Source organism: Astatotilapia calliptera, chromosome 12, assembly GCF_900246225.1.
Source record: "Astatotilapia calliptera chromosome 12, fAstCal1.2, whole genome shotgun sequence".
Classification (NCBI taxonomy): domain Eukaryota; kingdom Metazoa; phylum Chordata; class Actinopteri; order Cichliformes; family Cichlidae; genus Astatotilapia; species Astatotilapia calliptera.
In genome coordinates, this window is record NC_039313.1 from 22,380,063 (window position 1) to 22,395,343 (window position 15,281).

Below are 15,281 nucleotides of genomic sequence, written 5' to 3' on the forward strand. Positions count from 1 at the left end.
ATCACCAGGATTTCGCAAAATATACCGCAAACTGGGGACTTCGTCTTCATTAGCATGACAAAGTAGTTTTATCATTCTGCTTATACAGCATACTCGATAATAGTAAATTAGAGAGCGACTGAACAAGTGTTAATTAAGAGGGTGATGTCTTAATATTCTAGTGAATTATCAGATCAAATAAAAAAGCTAAATGTTTCCACAATCTTTAAGGACATATAGCGATCCTGTAGTGTGTGACATCATGCAACAGACAGAGGAATACGTCGCAGGACGGCGTGATAACAGGCATCCCACAGCACGAAAAAAAAGAGCACCAATTTGAGAACAGTGTCAGCCCGGTGTAATTGAATCGTAGTGACATTCTCTTGCATGGCAGCACTTATTCACTGCAGGGGAATGCACAAACAGTGGATTATCAGAATTCCGTTCAAGCTCAAATTGGTTGTACGCGAGGATCTGCGTGTGCATGTGCAGCTCCTGAATTGCTCTGTCGATACACAGGTGCCTCCACGCTGTGTGAGTGCGTACGCGCTCATCGAGCTGTTGACCTCGGTGGGGCATTACGCAGCAACAGATAATGAGCTTTAACGTTCTATTTCATCTTTCTCAATAAGGAGGCACACAGCACAGACACCTCAGGGTCTAAAGGTCAAAGAAAGCAACTCAGCCTGAAAACAGATTACACAAAGCAGGCAAGCAGGTAATTATCGAGACAATCATAAATTGGAGGAGAGGTGATAGACTTTCACTACTTTAACAGTGCGATTGGATTTAGTGTTGGTGGAGAGAAATTATGCTTTTGCCATTAACACTCGATTCGAAGGCTGCTCACCTCTGAGGAACAAGGTTGGAAGTGCACGTTCAGAGAAATGCTGCTCTCCAAAAATGCTGTGCGTCATTAGCTCGACTAATTTCAGTGTTTGCAATGGTATCATTCTTGTTTTTAAGAATATAAGTGCGTGTGTCGAGATTTCCCAAAAGTGAGAAAAACAGTGTGTCACTTTGACTTTCACACCTACGACGTTTTTTAATAAGGAGATTAGCGGATGAGGTTTTTAAAGATGCTTTAAGTGATTTTTTTTCAATGTTGTGGTTTTTGTTTCGGACACAAAAACCACAAAGATTAAAACAGTAATTATTTTAAAAAAATACTTTTTTAAAGAAGAGGCTGTTTCTGAGTTTCAGGGATCTTGAGTAGATAACAAACCAGTTATTTTCGACTTTCACTTGTAATATAATTGGAAAGAGACTTCTATCAGCTGCCTAATCACTTGTCACACTGGGAAATGAAAAAGTAGCCAAAAGTTTTCCCTTCTGTTCATTTTCATATCACGAGTATTATTTTTAGCAGTGAGCTTTCAAGGGTCTAATGATTGGTTGAACCCCATTAGGCTCATAAATGAGTTTTTAAATGCTTAAAATTACTGGAATTTTTTTTTTCTATTAGACAAATGAATTCAGAGTACTTCTACAACTGGCTGGGCATGAAGCTTGTTGATGGCCAGATGTAGCACACGGTACGGAGGTTAAAAAAAAAGAACGAAAAGAGCTTGACAGCTGATTTGGCAACAACTGTTGTGCTTCACCTGCTTTCAGTGGCACTAAGACAAAGAAACATGCCACGGCTGGGTGGAAGTGAATTGAATCTGGCCTCTGAATCCAATAGATGCCCCACGCAGCCAGAGTGATTCACTAATGTTTTGTTCAGCTTAATTGAGCACTGTTCCTCCAACTTTGCCTCACATCTTCATCCTGCATCTAATAGCCACAGCTTCCCTTAAAGTCTAATTACTGTTACTGGCAAACGTAGGGCAGAACAAAAAAAACCTTTAAGATATGACATTGGAAGACAGAAAAAGCCATCGAAAACAATGCACTAATTCAGTGCTTCATTTTTACTTGTCAATTAATTTACTATTATTATGAACCAGATGAGCCAGATCTTTCAGTCAAATAACCAAAGCCGGTTTGCTAACACAGAAGCATGTATCCTCATCCATACACAGAGCTACTTGATTTCTTATTGTTTCAGATCATTAAACAAACCTTAATATTTGATAAACTGAGTAAATATGAAATGCAGTTTTCAAATGATGATGATGTAATTTTTTAAAGGAAAGAAGCTATCCAATCCTACTTGGGCCTGTGTGACAAACTATTTGCCCCTTAAACCATATAACTGTTTGTGCCACCCTTGGTACCAAGAACTACAATCAAGCATTTGCGATAACTGGCTCTCTTCTGAAGGGTTTTCAAGCATGAACGATGTGTTTGAGTTCATGCCAAAGAATCTCAGTCGACTAGGCCACTCCTAAACCAAGCTATTCAGAGGTGGACATGCTGTTGTGTTTTGTATCTTTGCTGCGCTAACTTAAGTGAGCTTGAGCTTCAGGGCACAACATGATGGCCAGACATCCTGGATTTTCTGGTAGAGAGCAGAGTTCATGGTTCCTTCAATGAGAACAAATCTTCCTGGTGATGGAGAAGCAAAGCAGCCTCCGACCATCACACTACCACCACCATGTTTGACTATTGCTATGATGATTTGTTATGAAATGCTGTTAGTTTTACACCAGATGTAATGTGACTCAGACCTTCCAAAACCCTTCATCTTTTGTGTCATCAGTCCACCGAATGTTTTCATCAGAATATTTTTGGCATATGTGAGACGAGCTTTGTGTTGTTTTTGGTCAGCCGTGGTTTTCTCCTTAAACGTTCCCATGGATGCCATTTTTGCCCAGTCTCTATCTTACTTTTGAATCATGAACTCTGACCTTAACTGAGGCGAGTTAGGCCCGCAGTTCTTTACATGTTGGTCTGGGTTCTGGATGAGTCACTGATCTTCGATCGTCGTCTTGGAGAAATTTTGGAAGGCCGTCCACTGCTGGGAAGCTTCACAGTTTTCTCCATTTGTGAATAATGACTCTCACTGTGGTTCACTGCAGTCCCAAAGGCTTAGAAATTACTTTGTAACCCTTTCAAGACTGATAGATGTCAATGACTCACTTTCTTTAGAACGTGGCATGATGTGTTTCTTTCTGAGATCTTTTAGCCTGCTTCACTTTGTCAGACAGGCTCTATTTAAATGATTTCTTGATTCAGACAAGTAATTACTTTTTTACACAGGACTCAGAAGGATTGGAAAGCTTTTTTTAATGAATAAAATCAATATTTAAAAACAGCATTTTGTATGTCCTCAGGGTATCTTTGACTAATATTAAAATTTGTTTAATAATCTGAAACATCTAAGTGTGACAAAAGAAAAAAAGATCAGGAATGGGCAAATACTTTTTCACAGCACTTCTAACACTAGCCACATACCGCACAGAAAAATGTTCTTCTGGCCATTATATATACCCAAACCCGCCACCCCAACCCTGTCTGTTTCCATCACCTGCACAGAGGGTCCTGGTGACAGACCTTCCGTAGCTCCAGACAGTTGGGTTTGTCCTTATCTTTATAGGAGCAGTCGGGCACAATTGTTTGCCTGCGTCGCTCAGCGCAGCCTGTAGTCTGGCAGGGGCAGAAGAGCAGCCGGTGGGTGAACTCACTGGGCACTCGGTCTAAGAAAGTCCTCAGGGCCTTATGGCAGCGCTTCCTGCTGCAAGTTTCTCCCGGTTTGAAGTCTGCTTTGCTGCATATGTTGATGTAAGAAGCACGTTGCCTCTTGCAGCTCCCATTTAAGTTGCATGCTTTGGCTGCATCAAGGCAGGGGTTGCAGTCCCTCTCTGTATCAGGACAGTGGAAACCTTTCTGGGTCACTGTGACGGCTGCTGTTCATAAAAATACAAGAAAGAGAACTCTGTCAGTTTATTAAGCCCAAAGAGAAAAAACGTTTACACTTCGATGATTAGTGTCACATGTCCTGTCTTTGGGTAGAAAACATTTCAGTTAAAAAGAAGTAAAAGCCTTCACGTCATGTCACTGCAAACTTATAAAAAAATATTTTTATTAGTAAAACATGATTTTACTGAAAGAATCGTCACCTTTTTATAGCTCCACATTTACACAAAGGTATCCTCACAACATTAATAAAAATGCATTTGTGAAATGCATTACAAACTAAATGAACAAAAAACATACATCTTATCTTTAGATTGTAATATTTTAGTAAACGCACACTCTCTCACAATGACACGTTAAATGGCAAACAGTAAGAACAGCAGTGGAGAATTGAAAGATTTCAACCGTGCCAGCTGAAAAACTGATCTTAAGTGAGGGTGTCAAGCATAACTGGGCTGCCAAAGCGTCCAATCCCACTGGACGGCTTTGTATCCAATGGGATTTGTTAAAATTTCTGAAGGGTGGGAGGGGCCTAATTGTTGGAGTTTCTGTAACAGGGTCAAGAAAGGTTTGAGCTGGAAGTCTTCAAGAACGGATCCCGTTGTGAGTGTGACTGTTAATTTCTTCTGAGCCAGAATCATCATCAGTTTTACTGCACTCTTACTGACAAAGACATTACCGATTGTCCGTAACACCACACACTGAGGATGATTAAGCCAAGGAGCCACGCTGACGTGTTTCTCTGCTTTATGGCCGTAGCATTTCGTTATAATAACAGCAGAGTGACTGGATGTGGAAAAGCTGAAACCCACTGGTGATGATGTACTTATTTTTCTCGAGGCTTCTCGGGCTTCCCATCATCTTTGTGTTTTAAAGAAATGCTTTATTAAACGTCCCCATTTTCAGATTTTACTTGTACTCTGACACAGTTGCCGTAAAGCATTACCCAGTATGCTACCTGTCTTGACCAAGCATCTGTGCAAGAACTGAGAGGAATAAAAATCTTTCCGCTGAGCCTCTGACTCAACATCATTAATCTGATATCGTTTAGATTTGGCTTGGCTGCAAAGTACCATGAACAAACAAAACAATAATCCTTGAATCTCTGATATGTTCCTCTGTTTCTCCTACCAACAGTAAGCCACCAGAGGGATACTAGCAGCCAGCTCCATTCACTCCAACTGAATTATTGATTTAGTCTGTTTCAGACCTTGAGTGAAATATGAATAAATTAATATATGATTCCAAATGGATGGATAAATGATCTGTTTCTAGATAACAGCATGGCACGATTACCATCATATTAGTACATCACAATATTTACCTCAATTTAACACTAATAATAGTTACAATTTTAAGTTATTTAACAAATGTAGCAAACAAGGACTCTTCTATCATACTCATTAGTTTAATGGAGAAATGTAAAGCAAGCTGGCATCCCTGGGAAAATATTGACAAGAGCTTTTATTTATGTGAATGCTGGCAAATGGGAAATAGCAGTAAATACTGTAGCATCTGCTCAAGACATGGTAAGCTCAAGCACTTGAAATGACTGCTGTAAACCCTTCACGCTTAATCCACTAATCTAAGATCGAGCCCCCTCATTTATTTCTAGTGTCATCACAAACTAAGACAGTGCAATCACTGGTCAGCACACACATGGAAAAAAGATTACATCATTAGTTATGTTAGGAGGATGTCCTCAGATATACCACAGCTACAGTAAAAAAAAACAAAAAACCATGCTTTTCTGAGATATAACAGTAATAAAGCAGGTTCATGTTCACTTGTGGCACCCCTCTCTTGTATTCAGGGTATATTAGAGAAGTTAACCTGCCTACCCTGAAGATAATGATATTTCAGAGGTCGTGGCAGCTTGGTGACACTCAGAGAGATTCATCTCTTATTCAGCAGAACCAATCTCACTCTGTGTCTATCAGACAGCCAGGAGCAGGAAGAAGACCATTTATTTTAGAGGTGTGTGCTACAGAACTTGTGTTGTTTCCAAGTGGTGCATCGCACATTATCAATCCTAGAAATGGGGATACATAGAATCACATCGCGACACAGGGGAAAAATAAGCAGGCCCACCAAATTAATGATTTTGTCGTTTCAGATCACATCAGATAAACCAAAACTCACAGCCACTGAAGAATAACAGAAGTAGAATATCAGGGGTTCATCACAGAAAGAAAAAAGCACGCTTAATCTAGCTTTCAGCTAACCAGGGCTTTCATTTAGATGAATCAAGGTTAATGTAGCAGGCGCGCTGATAAACGGTCCGGGTGTTAAGAGAGATGTCCTGAGTTCAAGAGATGTAGGTGTTCAGAGCAGTGCTGTCTTTTCCAGTATTTGTCACAGACCGGGGGGAAAGCTCTTCTTCTCTGTTCAAATATTGAAAGCATTAACCCGACAAACCGATATTAAAATATACTTGAATCATCTTATTTATCTTTGCACTCTCTAAAGGGGAGAGGATAAACACTCCTCAGCAGATGTCAGACAGCATAGCACCCTCACTATTTGTTAGTCTAAGTGACTGAAAGGCAGACGGAGTTGCGTTCCGATCGTTTACTTATGTGACTTAGTTGATCTGTGAATATACTGAGACATGAAACAAGAGCTGAGCCAAGCTTGGCTAAAGAGGGCCTGAGGGGCGGGGGTGGGGGAGAGGTTAGCGGGGTGGCTTTCTAGTGGTTCAGGCTACATTACACTGGGAGTTTACAACTGCTAAATCTCTCCTGGCCATCTCCAGGCTTTAATGTAGGCCACTGAGGGGGTCCGGGATGAAAAGAAAATAGGAGAAGGATGAGCTACTAAGATTTATCTGACCAAGCAGGGCCGAAGCCGCTTTGGAGGCTGTAGCAATGGAAGGTTTTTTTTTGTTGCTGTTTTTTTTTTTTTACTACCTTTGATTGGGGAACTGAGATTGAATTTAGTGCACAACCCAAAAAGATCTCCTGGGGCGAACATAAGATACGAAGCCCAGTTGATGGCTCTGACGTGCTTACACACAAACAGGATGATAGCAAGAGCGGGAGGAGAAGAGGAAGGAAGCATCGAGTTGAAGATGGGAGGGGAAATGTTTCAGTGTTGTTCTACAGAGTCATAATTGATTTTCCAAGTGCATTACAATGGAAGTTTTCAGCAAACACATTCTGCTATAATGTGAGGCGAAAGATGTTGATAAGCTAATGATACGAGACGTACAAAAATGGAAAAAGCTTTAAGAGGGAAGAGAAGGCTTGAGCAGTTGATTACAGGAGCTGATCATGACAGATAGAAAGATGAAATGGGAGGACAGAGAATAACAGATTGGACAGCCACTTACAGAGACAGGCTGGAGAGCTTTCAATTAAGTCATCCTGATTCAGAAGAGATGCGCGACATTTGCTCAGAATAATTAACCCAGCACATCAGCAGTGCAATCAACAGCTCTCACCATCACAATAATCAACACCTATCTATTAACTTACCTTGTTAGTTGTCGTACCATACATTAATGAGTGAGCGAGGACGCCAACTGAATGACAGACAAGTGGATGGGTTGCACTGGCTGATTATTATTGTAGATACTAGAAATGCAATCAGTGTCATTAAGGACAAAACAAGTCGTAAATATTGTGCTGCCTTCTGGCTGCACGATCGTGTCTGTGGGGATGTTTTAAGCGCACAAGTGCAGGACAAATGCCATGTATTAAATTGAACTGAGGGATGCAAACGTTTGAAATCGTCTTTAAATGACTGTTTTGTGTCGTAAACAACGTGTGTCTCAGACGTCGTGCTCCGGTTTGCTGTCAAAAACTCTCAAAGCGCTGTCGTCACTTTGCGATCTTGCTGTTTGACTGTTAATGGGCTTTTAATAAGGATCTCTACACTGTGGGCATCATAAACAAGGCTCCACTGATGGCAATGTGGTGGAAACAACCATCTATTCTTTCTGCACGTATAGCACACGCGGGCAAAGAAGGAAAGATAAGGAAAAGACTAAAGAGAAGGATGCAGGGGGATAAAATGTGCGATAGGAGACATCTACAGGAAGACAGATGGAGAGAAACAAAATTACTTAAGACCTTTGGTTCAGTGAGAAATAAAGAAAAAAGGGGCATAATAAAAAGAGAGAGAGAACAAGAAGTGGACAGAGCTTGTATAAATGCAAGGAAGTGGATAAAACATTCGTGTAATCAGTATCACGATTTTGATACTTCTTCCCCAAAGAGGAAGCGATCTTCTTTCCCCAGTAATTGCTCTCCGTCAGCCTAATTTGAATTCTGCATTTCATATATCATCCTATACTCAAGGGACACTACGCTGCAGAGGGAAGTTCAGCCCAGGTTAGCAAGAAGCTCTTGGCTCTGGGTATGTTCTCAGTAATTAGGAAAGGTGCCAAAGTTTGGATTTAATACAGCCCTGGGTGAACGCGCGAGAGCTTGTTAGGGAAGTCTTTAGTCTGGACCCCGAGGAGCATGTCAAGCATTTCTGTGTCAAAGGGCTCATCAGTCATTAGTTCTATTCTCCATGTCGCAGTGGGGTTTTCTATATGGAGGAAGATGGTGCACCAAATCTACAACATCATCTCCCTAAGCCCTTTTAGCCAAGTTAAACGTGTAGATGTCATCATTCTTACGGATCAGCTGAATGTCCCCAGGTATCATGGAGAAATTGCTAAAAAGAGGAGATCTTGTATAATCACATAGAAGCAGGATTACCTACCTTTATGTGAGAATAAATGTGTGTGAGTGGAGGTGGGAAAGTGATATCCAAAGGATCTCTAAATCATGGCAAACACACTTCTAAATACATGAGATGTTTCTGTTGCCTTCAAGTGACGTTTCCTAGTATGAAAACGCTCAGTGACCCTTGAGTCTACCTCCTGTAGTCTTCACTGGCTATGATGCAGAATTTGTTCAAGTCTAACAAAAGTGTATTTAGGTCAGCCTGGCCAATATTGTATCAAGAATCTTCTTGTCTCGTCATTACCAGCACACAAGGAGGCAATAACAAAACTTACTAACAAACTGAAACATTGCTGTTTACTGTTATTTATTTCTGACTTGTTAATAAAACGCTGACTATTAAAAAGGGCATCTGATAAGTGTGCCTGCAACAACTCTCATTACTGACCCAGAGAGAGACAAGCTCTGGCTGGACTGAGGGTGAACTGATTAGAAAATCCACACAGAATAATGAAGCATATAAACAAAGTAATATATATGCATGGAGGCACAACAGCAAGCGTGCACAAAACGAATCTTTCACTAACAAACACATGCAAAGATACATTCGAACACCCCCCACCTCACCCACCATTACTTAGTGTTTGTGTATCTAATAGTAATTGTTATAGGGTGTATGAGGACAATGTGAAAATGTCAAACATTTCAACAGCATGCTGAGCAGGACTGTTGCCCCGTTCCCTTTTTCTCAGCTGTAGAAACAGCTTTCTGGATTTAATTGGATGGTAGGCCCACGGAGCCGAGAGGTGAGAGGCTTAGTGCAGAGAGTTACAAGGTCTAACTAAGGGATGTTAAACTTAATTCCTGCAGGAACCTCTCAGTGCAGGATTCGCTGCTACCCTCTGTTCCTAATAAGTTAATTAACTCACCACCGAGTCACTGAGAGCAGAATATATTTCACAAGGAGCATATTAACAGTTACGGTCAATGATATCTTTGCATCCTGTGTGTGATACGCCATTCATCTGGGCTTTGGAGAGGAGATTCTCTCTCCCACCTTCGCACCTGGTGTCTTATTGATCTGAGGACAGGTCTTTGGAGTTGTAACTGAGAAAACAGAGGTTATGGATCACAACTCTGGTGCAATGTACAGAGCCTGTATTGGTATAGGAAAGAAAACGTTATCTGTTGCAGCTTTAATCAGCATAGTGATCAGCAGGTTGAAAGGTACAGTAAGTGTCCTTAAAACAGTTATATCGGCAGAAGCAGATTCCAACTCTGAACTAGCAGAACTTGCTGGAGCATTTGTTTGTCTGTTACTGGTAAGTGTGGGTTGATAAACAAATAAAAAAGTGTCTTCCTGTTGCCCCCCTCTTTCTTTGATTTGCTAGATTCCCCGTGGTGCTAAGCAGAATTTGATTAGAACAGGGAAAGTATGCATTTCTTATTACTTAGGACTCAACTCTTAGAGACCCAAAGAGGATTGGATTTGGATGGAAAACTGATTATCAACAGATTTCCTCAGGGTAAGACTCACTTAGCTTCCCCTATCATTTGATGATGAAGATCCTTCTAGGGACAAAAAAAACCCACTGCATGCACATACTGCTGTTTATGTGCATGTAAGTCCCGATGTACCTTTGTGTCCAAGCTTTCTACTAAAGATCATGCGGTTAATATGTTTTACAAGTAAGGCAATTTATGACTTCAAATTAAAAGTTTGAAAAGTGTAAAGCATTGACTGATTTGCTCATGATGTGCTAAACTAAATCTGTCTCAAGTCAGATTTAGAGCAGATGAGCAAAAAAATCAGAGCAGGTGTAAGATGAATAATGACTAGTTTATTATGCAGATGATTGTGCTTAAACAATATTGTTATTACACATCTTGCATATTTACTCAGTCTTTTTGTTGTTGTTGACCTGATAGCATCTGTGAAGTGCATCCTTTATACATCCTTTAATTTTGTAGCACAAGCTTTTTTTTCTGTCACAGAAATTGTTTTCAGCTCAGATGCTGCCATAGAAAACAGAGCTGCAACTGATTAATCACTTTCTCTCATGCCTAATGACTTGTTCAGCCACTCTAAATATTAGCTGAAATATATATTATGTTGCATAACTTATGGTACGATGATATATCTCAAAAGGGCTTTTGAGAGCCCTATCATTGCTGGCAAAGTGAGGACATTCTGTCATTCAGAGGTTCATGCTTACTTCAATGTCCTTCACAGCTTAATTCAGACACACCGACCACAGTGAAGGAACGAGCTACAACACTTGCATCATATTCTGCGCAATGCGTAAAATCTGACACTGAATCGTGTGACACATACTGACAGATCAAACTATAATTATGATACTGTAGCTTATAAACTGGAGGTTTGCATGCCAGCTCACCTGTCTGAAGTGATGTTCACATTGTCAGTTACTTTTAAATCCCAATCCATGCAGTTTCTGAGAAAAAAATTCTTCTTATTACTAAGGAAGTAATTAATGGTGTTACAGCTCTTGTGCCACAATGTGTGAATGCACCCAGCTGTCTCACTCTCGAAAAAGACTTCTGTTAACAGCTGGAAGCTAAAAACTAACTACAGCTCCTGTTAAAAAAATATCAATACTTATGATTTTTTTTTTCTCACAGAAGCAAATTTGGGTGTCTAATAGCAAATGCTTTCTTCCCGTGAGATTAGTATTTAGGGCAAGGTGTGCCAGTTTATGAAGCCAAAAATGTACATCTAACTTTAAGTTAGATTTTGATTTTCAATTAGAAAATGTGTCTTTTCAGAGGAATTGACTGCTTCTATCAGCAGTATAATTAAAAAAAGAACTGTTTAACCATTATTGACTGGGCTGTTAACATTTCCTAAAAGCGGCCATATTTTTCAGTGTTACATGTCAAATGACAAAAGAGATGAAATTTAATACAAACACGTCTGTCACAGTTTGACATGAACTGTGGATGCATGAAAATGAATTCTCTTATTGTTATAACGTCAATAAAAAGGGCCACTGTGGGCTGTAATTTGAGAAACTTAGGTTTGGGGGAATTTTCAAAAACAATGGCAGGAGAGACATGCCCAGTTAGCTGTTAATGCATTCATCATGCATCCTTCTGGTATACTAAAGGTGACAGGGTCACTGTGCACAGGGTCACTGTAAAATGTAAAGAAAAACAGAATGCAATGAATTACAAAGCTCATAAACACATATTTTAAACACAATGTAACATAGAAAATATATCAAATGTTTAAACTCAGAAATGTTTGTATTTCCATAAAAATCTTGGCCATTTTAAATTTGATGATAATGACACATTTAAAAAAGCTGAGGGCAGAACAAAAGGCTTGTAAAAGTAAGTTGTACAAAAATGAAACAGCTGAAGCAAGATTTATCAGCCAATTAGGTTAATTGGAAACAGGTCGGTAGCATGATTGAGTTTGAGAGAGGCAAAGTTTCTCAGAAGTAAAGATCAGCCAAGGTTCACTGAGCTGGACTTTGAATATCTCACCATTAACAGGACATAATAGCATCAAATGATTCAGAGAATCTGGAGACACATCTGCCCTACGAGAAGGCCAGATATCAGTACTAGATGTCCATGAGCCCTTGGACAGCACTGGATTAAAAACAAGTACATTTTGTCATGGAAATCACTTCCTGGGCTCTGAAACACTTCCAGAAATTACTGTCTGTGAACACAGTTCACTGTGCTGTCCACAAAGGCAGGTTAAAGCTCTTTCATGCAAAGAAGAGGCCACATGTGAACATGATCCAGAAACACTGCTGTCTTCTTTTGGCTCATTTAAAATGAACTGGGGAGATGCGTAAAACGGTTTGGTGGCCAGACAAAACCAAAAGTGAAAATTGTTTTTGGAAAACATGGACACTTTCCTCCAGACTACAAAGTAAAAGGATCCAGGTTGTTATCAGCATTCAGTTCAAAGGCCAGCATCTCTGTCATCAACAAAGAACAACCCAGAACTGTTGAACAGCTTAAATCCCGTATCAGACATGACTGGGACAAGATTACTCAGCTTCCTCAGAAATGCAGAATTTGTAGTAAGTTACAGTAATCTGAAGAGGGAGATATTTTATTTCAGCATGAAAATAATCACGGTGTTTAAAGTGTTTAAACAGAAATTTTTAACACATTTACATGTATATACATATACATGTAAATGTATATGTATATACCTTAATCGATTCTGACAATTAAGGACACTGGAATGTACTTAATATGAGGTTTTTTTGCTCACTACCGACTTTGCGGCTTTAAATATATTATCTCCCCCTGCTGGTAATGCAAATTTGGCATATAGTAATGCAACCTCTGCAAGCCTGTCCATTTCACGTTTTGGAGATGCAAAGCGTGAAATGGACCCGGTAGACCAGCGTGTCTATTACACGGTTTCCCACGATACTGGGTTGCTAAGGTGGTGTAACCTTTTCCAGAAAAGCACATTCATCCACATCAAGCAGGAAATTTTTGATGATTAATAGAAAAGTAATCATCAGAAGAGTGCATGTCTGTAGGGGACTTATATTCCTTCTTTAACTTCTCTTTAAAGCATTTTGCTTGGATAATTATTTTATTTTTTGCAAATTTTCACACATTTTCACAACTATGAGTTTCTACCAACTAAGCAGGTTAAGAATACAAGTTTAGCATCACCAGACTTGAATGCTGGCCATACTGCATTCACTGAAGCTGTCGAAAGCACTCCCGAAGGAAAATACTTTCCATAGCTTTCCTGCTCCACAAAGGAACACTTCCACTGCTCCCCTATACAAACCTGGCTCCCTTTCAATATATCATCTCCTTCATGAGGTAACCACAACCTCTGCCCTGAACTGACAGCATTGCCTGTGTCATTAGTCATAGGAGTGAAAAATATCTGCCAATAACCTGACTGTTTAAGCTTAATGTGGACAGGTGTGCAGGGGGGAGGTATCATACCTTGTGACAGAAACCAGACTGCAGGAGCCAGACCTGGTCTCTGCGCCAAAATGTGGCAAAATCTATCTGACACTGAACTTGATGGATGTGACAGGGAGCATGTTTGTATCAGCTGGATGAGGAAAGTTAAACTATGCCAAGCTATGCTGTGTCACATTAAATATAACTAGATGTATCTTTAAAGCAGTGATAAGGTCAAGGAAGAACTTTATTGCTAACCTAATTTCCTCATTGGCACATTTAAAAAGCATTATTTTTAATTAATTTGATCACTATACTGTCTTTTTTCCCCCACTATAATTTTTTACAATAAGCTTACTGTCAGCCAAAAGCCAACATCAAAGTGACTTAAGCCTGTAGTCTAAGAAATGCCCACCAGGGGGAGACTGCTCTGGTTGCAAAGAAGTTAAGTTGTATGGTTGTCTACAGGAAAATTACCCCTCTGCCCACTTGATCTATAACCTCAAATGGTAAATGGCCTGTATTTGTATAATGCTTTACTTAGTCCCTAAGGACCCCAAAGCGCTTTACACTACGTTCAATCATCCACCCATTCACACGCTGGTGATAGCAAGCTACGTTGTAGCCACAGCTGCCCTGGGGTGCACCAATAGGCAACGGGTGAAGTGTCTTGCCCAAGGACACAACGGCTGAGACTGTTGGAGCCGGGGCTGGAACCGGCAACCTTCTGATTACAAGACAAACTGCCAACTTTTGAGCCACGATCGCCCTTGGCGATAAAGATAAAGATTTCATGATGAGTTTATGGTCTCAGTTGTCTTTCTGAATACAACGTGCAGGGTAAGCTTCATCTTGGCTGCCCTACCTTGTGACTGACAACCATCTTTTGTTCGAGGGGGCTCCAGTACATGATATGTGACATCGCAATAATTATGTCCACCTTAAAGTATCAGCAAAAACTGTCAAAGTCAAAATATGCTTTTTTGTGATGAGGCATGCTTATAGCCTGTCACGTTACAAATTAGTACTAACCTATAATCACCATCCCTCTTTTGTGATGAAAGGTGCATGGCAGCGGAGGAAAGGAGGATTTAGTAAATGCCACCATACTGCCATCACAGCAAAGAGACTGGTGTTGACAAGGACACTTTATTCAGCCCGAGATGCAACTGTGCTGAGCACTAAGGTGATGAAACATTGCTGATGCAGGTGCACAGTGCCAGCAAAGCCAGGGCAAGAAGAGCACAATTCATCTCTGTGTTTCTGATGAAACCTTACTCGAGTACATTGTCATCACTGTTGCTGAAAAAGAAATATGGACACGCAAAAGTATAGTCACTGACCTTATTTCAAGGGACAGATCCCACAGGATTAAATTTGCTATTTGCTCTTTGTCTTTTTTGTCTCTGTGTGTACAATGCAAGCAAACTGCATGTGCATTCAAAGATATGCAAAATCAGGCTATGACTACACAGTCCCATTAAAAGGAGCAGCTTGTGTGAAATAGTTTTCCAGGTATCACTCGGGGCAATGCAGAAACAGTCTCCATATGTTCTGTTTCATTTTAATTCAGTGTGAGTGCATATAGTAGTACAGAATTCTTCTTTTATTCTAGCACCACTTATGTCCCTTATCTCCCTTCCACACAAAAACTTTTAAAATAGCAGAGATTATTTTTCAATTTTCTACCTTTCCTCTTGGAGGGTGTAGATTTCCCTGTTCTCATCTGAGAACAATCCTAACCAGATATCATATATTCCCCAAGTCTCTATATAGTTGAACATTTATAGACATGATTATGAATACTTTTGTTTGGTTTAGCAATCAAAGGGAGAAGTATTTCCATAAAAGAAGTGTGTAATTACTTATCTGTTTGCCTGTGGTTTTATGTCAGTGCCACAA

The 15,281-nt window shown here is 40.1% G+C and overlaps 1 protein-coding gene across 2 annotated transcripts in view; it reads right to left on the reverse strand.

The window, feature by feature from the left end:
- The window catches only part of LOC113033288 (GDNF family receptor alpha-2-like), a 67,358-nt gene that overhangs the window by 29,416 nt on the left and 22,661 nt on the right, over positions 1 to 15,281 (reverse strand). For both annotated transcript variants that reach the window (XM_026186958.1, XM_026186957.1), the window contains exon 4: positions 3,395 to 3,773. In XM_026186958.1, the coding sequence (XP_026042743.1) occupies positions 3,395 to 3,773 (379 nt within the window). The remainder of the gene's footprint in view (positions 1 to 3,394; positions 3,774 to 15,281) is intronic.